General features: G+C 32.3%; 1 protein-coding gene across 3 annotated transcripts; it reads right to left on the bottom strand.

Annotated features, from left to right (window-relative positions):
• Positions 1 to 270: 270 nt before the first annotated feature.
• Positions 271 to 5,708, bottom strand: LOC101502822 (uncharacterized). Of its 3 annotated transcripts, none has more exons than XM_073365738.1 (9): positions 5,528 to 5,708; positions 4,288 to 4,617; positions 4,154 to 4,187; positions 3,740 to 3,885; positions 2,777 to 2,866; positions 1,503 to 1,568; positions 1,325 to 1,416; positions 1,191 to 1,238; positions 271 to 829 (listed from the first exon to the last, which is right to left on the bottom strand). In XM_073365738.1, the coding sequence occupies exons 2-9, from the start codon at positions 4,420 to 4,422 to the stop codon at positions 718 to 720; spliced, it is 723 nt and encodes a 240-aa protein (XP_073221839.1). In that variant the 5' UTR covers positions 4,423 to 4,617; positions 5,528 to 5,708; the 3' UTR covers positions 271 to 717. The 3 variants fall into 3 exon arrangements, with proteins under 3 accessions (XP_073221839.1, XP_004491731.1, XP_073221838.1); XM_004491674.4 differs by having other exon boundaries at positions 3,740 to 3,970; XM_073365737.1 differs by having other exon boundaries at positions 3,740 to 3,970; positions 4,288 to 4,637; positions 5,528 to 5,641.
• Between the last annotated feature and the right edge of the window lie 253 nt (positions 5,709 to 5,961).

Raw genomic sequence — 5,961 nt, forward strand, 5'->3', positions numbered from 1 at the left:
ATCATCTAAAAGAAATTATTATCACATTCAATATACATTAATCACAACAGAACAATCACAAGAAAATGATATATATAAACTTAGACATACTTTATATCCTATTTTAATACTTGATTAGATGGTTTAATACTTTGTCATCATAGTCAAACAATTCAAATATCGATCAGTCCTCATAAATCCACCATGCTAAACTATTATTTCAGATATTTTTTATTAAATTCCTAAAGTTGAAATTGATTAGGCTAAGATAAATTAGAATTTAATTGGGTCTTTTTATTTAATTAATTTAAAGACGATATCAATATACATTTACTATAAACTTTTACAATGTTGTTAGCAATAATTCTCCTTCAATATATCTATATATATAGGCTCGAGTTTATAATCTATTAAGTTCACGCCTTAAAAATTTGTGGCGTTACACTTTTCTTTTTTCATTGTACATAAATAACTTTTACCATGATACATCTTGTTAAAACTATATTGGGAAGAGATTTCAGCATTAACTGAAACATATCATCTCAGTGGACACAAGTGACTTTGAACACAAGTACACACTTATGAGTTGTGAGACATTGGCAGATGAGCATTCTGATTATCTTACAGCAGACCAGATTTCGACAATTAAACAGTTGAGAGAGTGAATCCAGTTTTGGCGCAGACTAAACCGCATTTGACTTTAAAGGGATTGCATCCAACTTCCATACCATTCAATCTTTAGCATTGACAAGAGGATGGGAACCATTTTGACAAGACATGGTGTTTTATTTCTAGAATCAGCATAAAGAAGCCATAACATGGAATGTGCATAAATGCCAGCAACAAATACCTACAATTCAAAACAAACAAATTGAATTAAGCATATTATTAATTGGAAATATTCAAAAGTGAAAGGAAAATGAGGACTAGGATATAATCCAAGATTCTTCAATACAGAAGCCGTTTAAATTGATTCTAAGCAAAGTTTTCATTCTGTTTCGTGATTGTTCACTTTAATATTGTACTTACAAATCACCAAAATAAAACCTTACATGAAAAGGAAAATTCCTTTTCTCAAAATGCCTTATGTTCCACAAGAAAAATGAATATGTACAGCATCGTGCAATGAGAACCCAGGATGATTCAGTAATATCATTTCCACCTCATTTAATTTGAAAATTTATTCAGTACTACAGAATAAAATAGCGTACCACAATGGTGCATATGGCGATGACAAATCAAGAAAAGGGTAAGGCCACCTGTAAGAATGAGAACAATCAATCACCATTGTTATTTAAACCATTGTGTCTGCAAAATCTGGCATGCATAAATATAACTAGATTACCAAATCGAGACGCAAGCATGAATTATCCACTGAACAATGACATAAACACCTGTCCATAAGACAAAGAAAGACATCCCAGACCAGTGTATTCGCTGAAACATGTAGGTTAAACTAATTTAACATCAGTTTTGCAATTACTCTAAATGAGGATTCTAAAGAGTGTATGAAAAACACTCACCAGGCAATTTAAAGCTGCATCACCAAAGAGCAAAACTAAATTTAGGGTATGCAAGTTCACTGTCATCTACACAAGGAGGAGAAAAATGATCAGACTACATCATTAGGACATGTAATAGAAGAAATGAGAGGAGCAAAAAGAAGAGATTGTCATAGAAAACAATTATATTAAGACCAAAATATTATATATTGTTAAATTTAAAATTATCATCATGAATCTACTTTATATGTTGTTAAATTTAAAATTTAGAGTACTGAGACCGAGGGTCAAGTTGGGCAACACGTTGATTATCCCCAAAGGTGATGTCCAATGTTGCAAGTATCCTAATTACGATTATTCTTAGAATTCGGACACACATCATTACTCATCCCAAAAAAAAAAACCAGTAAAGGTGAGGACTGTCTAAACCTTGTAAGCACTTGAAAGACCATATCTATTGGCGATATATGGGGACTAAATCTACCTACTCAACAATCTCAAAAAAAAATACCGCCAACTCAACCAGCACACTAAAAGTGTTCACTGCTATGAAGGAAAATGAATTATCTCAACAACAGACTGCAGGGTTGTCGCAATGAAGACTAATTTTCCAACACACTCCCTCACACTTAGACGCAATGATTCTGGAGCGTGGATGATGAGAGAAGCACAACAATGAATCTACGATACGCGTTGATAAGCTCAATGAGTAAGGGTTACCTACACTTTAAGATATACGAATTACAAGAGAAAAAAAATAAGAGAGGGTTAGCTACAATTAGTGAGAATTACTTGCACTTCATTGACCCTCAAGAAAAAAAAATCTTGGATGTAAGAATTCAAAATCATTGCAAATCAGATCATTATATATTGATCCAAACATCTCATTTTGATGTCTCCCGTCAAAACAGAACATACTAATTTCAGATCCACAGCATATGTGCCTTAGCATGCGTGCAAGAAGACGTGTAAACCAAAATAAAATGCTTTAATTAATAGTCATAAAATACATAGTATCATAAATTGTCATATGCCAATTGAACATGGACTCTTGGGTTAACTCCTAATAAAAAAATGAACTTCGGCGAGGTCCTTCTTTAAAATCTAGTAACCTTGACCTTATTGTATTGGACATATCAACTGGCTCACCATGAGCCCCAAGTTCAACCCTTTATAACAGTTTAAGTTTATGCCACCCATTATATTAGCTAGTGATAAAGAAACTTTAGAAACAATTAATATTTAGCACAAAGCAAGAGTGTGAGAGTATGAAAATCTTTAAAGTTGCTGCTCACAAAGTTTAAATCATAATCTCTCAGGGTGAGAAATGGAAAAATAATGATCCAATAAACACAATCCGTAAGCATGACTGCTCCTGCGCTAATCTGTTTAAATACATAAAGAAACATATTAATATAGAGGGAAAGTAATGCAACATAGTAATCATCGTGTACAGATGTAAAATTCAAGAAATTATAAAAAAGGATGTGATGGTCAGGTATCCAGTTGAACTTCATTAACATGCAAAATTATCTGACTTTTCATGCAATTAGGTCAAAAACATTCAGATTAGTCTGCATGCACCTCAGCTTAATAAATTACTGCCTACGTCCCCCATGTTTTATCCTAAAGATTTGAGCACAAACTAAAAAATAAAAAATTTAGACAAATGTAGACTCACTTACCATTAATTCATTTGGTAAAATTAAAATTCATTTGATGCATTATTTTGATGTTTGTAAGGGCATGAATGGTACAACATGTTTAATGGTATCTTGGTTTCATAAATCAACCTAAGTTTTGAGACACAAATAAAAAACTTAAAAGACCAAAGATTAGGGATAGAGAGAGTTGCTATCAATGTTGTCAGATGGCAGAAGACCAAAAATCTTCCATATAAACACACCATTGCGGTCTATGGCCCCGCCATGGCAGGCATTGTGGTGTGCGAAAATCCGCCACGCCAATCCACCATGGCAGTACCATGCCCACCATCTCACAACACTGGTAGCTATTATGCACATGGAATTCACACAAGAAAACAAGCATGGACAAACCATGCATTTGATGGCACTAAAAAAGCAAGATGCAAAACAAAAAGAATAGAAAATGGATCACACTTAAAAGAGAAAAATACTGTATACATCACCTACAAGCATAAAAAAGAAACAAGCAAATCTAAGAGAAAGCAAATGACTCAATTTCTCAACATACAATAAACCCAGGTTTGTGTTTATCTATTTAATTCATGTTGATACCTGGAATAAAATTTGAAAAATGTAACTCCAAACTGGTGCGATTTGATTCTTCGGTATGTTAATTTGAGGATCAGCTAAGTGTTCCGTTCTAGATTCATTTGTGACATCCTGGTGTAAGAGAGGCATATATGGACCTTGCTCTGCATCTATTCTAGAAATATTATCATTAAAGGTGGTGTCTGTTGAATTTCTATACATATAACACCCATACACTGATAGCATAGAGGCACACTACAAAAAGAAAGTTCAAATTATGAGACATAAGCATGTAAAGACATCAGAATTAAATTTCTTATTAATCTTTTCCCAACTACTATATATTTGAATGTTAAAAACATCATGAAGTCTCAAAATAGATACATGAATGGGATTGGTTTCAAATTAAAGGCATCCAAGGAGAATCAAGAACCATACCCCAAAATAAATTGTAACCAGAGTGAAGGTCCACCTGGAAGAAATGCAAAAACCATAAGTAAGCATGACAGGACCCATAAATAAATCAAGTACATAAAGAGAGATGACAACAAAATGGAATTGGAAATACTCACTGAGTGTAATAGTAATATGTTAGGCCAGCACTGACATGGATTTTGGCAATTAATGATGCCAAAAGAGAAGAGAATGAAATAACTCGAAAAGCTAGCAAGCAAACAGGGTGAATGTCCTTGAGGCATGGCTTCCATGCTTCATCGCCACACAAAGTCCTGTCTTGCTGGTTTTCTCCTTTGCCAAATGTGAGGTTCCTTGAACTTTCGTGCTTCCATATTGTATAAGACGCAAGAACCATAGACAGCAAAACAGAAACTACACATACAAAGGCCCTCCAATTTAACCAATAACTGAGGGTGGTTGTATCGGTTGTCTGGTCCAATTGCATCCTGATAGAAAAACAATGTTGCTAAATGAATAGCATCATGATAGAAAACCAGTATCACTACATTACACAAGTCCCCAAAAATACTCCTTCCCATCACTATTATAAGCAAAAATAACTACTTTCACAGTAATTAAGAAAGTTAGTTAAGTGCAATTAATTTTCTAGAATTCATGTAAAATATAATACAAATTTACTAAATTGTATGTTTGAATGTCAAACACTCAACTTAAAGTAAGGTTATATTATTCACTTTTTTGGCTATAATAGTAAAAGGACAGAGTACTACATTTACAACTTCCCAAATACTCTATTTACTGCAACTAAGAAAGTGGCTACCACACAAGGCTTTACAAAACATATGATTCAAGAGAAGAATACTCTTTTTTCATTATAAATAAGATTCCCTGTTCTGAAGTCATTTCCAAGCGCATAACCATTCAAGAGAAGAATACTCTTATTTCATAATTAAAATTACAGTATTTAATCAAACTAAAGATAATAACAATGAAAATCAAAATGTAATCTCTAAATTAACTACACTCCATAATTCGATATTAAATAAACCATAATTGACACAAAATCAGGGAAAAGCTAGATAAATTTGAACTCTAACAGTTTCTTTTTGCCAACCCACACTATCACGGAGTTAAATAAATAAAAAAGTGCTAAATTTTTCCTAAATTTGAAGCTGATTTGATTTATAAAATAAGAAACCAACAATAACCCTTATTTCAACTAACAATAAACAGAATTATGAAAACAACAGATTGAAGAATGAAAAAGAAGGAAATAGTAACGGCAATGTTATGCATTAATTTATTGGCATTTTGATGCATGCAACAAGTATTTGTAAAAGGTGTTTAACAAATGGAAAATGAATAGGAAGAGATTATTGAAGATTGGAAACATACGCGGAGGAGAAGAGAAATGTGAACGACGAATAAGACTCCTCTTTTTTTGGTACAGAGAGTAGTTTTTATTCAATGAAGCGGTTACTGATTTGTCATCAGTGTCATTGATCTGTGTCACAAATAATCAAGGAGGAAAAATGTGTCACTTTTTTCCTAAATAAACAAAACTATCACTCTATCCTCTCATTTTCTTCTCTTTCAATTTATTTTTAAAAAAATTTAGAGAGATAGATAAAAAAAAATTAAAAAAAGATTGAATGATAAAGAGAGGAATTACCATAAAAAAAGGAGAATATAATAAACAGAAATCTATCTCCTTTTATAGTTATGCACACCTCTACTATATAATTAAGAGAAAATGTTATTTAAACATACAAATTTGACACTGTGCTATTTTTCTTTCTTATTTTTATTTTCAATTTTTTAATGATTGA

Source organism: Cicer arietinum, chromosome 3 (assembly GCF_000331145.2).
Source record: "Cicer arietinum cultivar CDC Frontier isolate Library 1 chromosome 3, Cicar.CDCFrontier_v2.0, whole genome shotgun sequence".
In the NCBI taxonomy this organism is placed as follows: Eukaryota; Viridiplantae; Streptophyta; class Magnoliopsida; order Fabales; family Fabaceae; genus Cicer; species Cicer arietinum.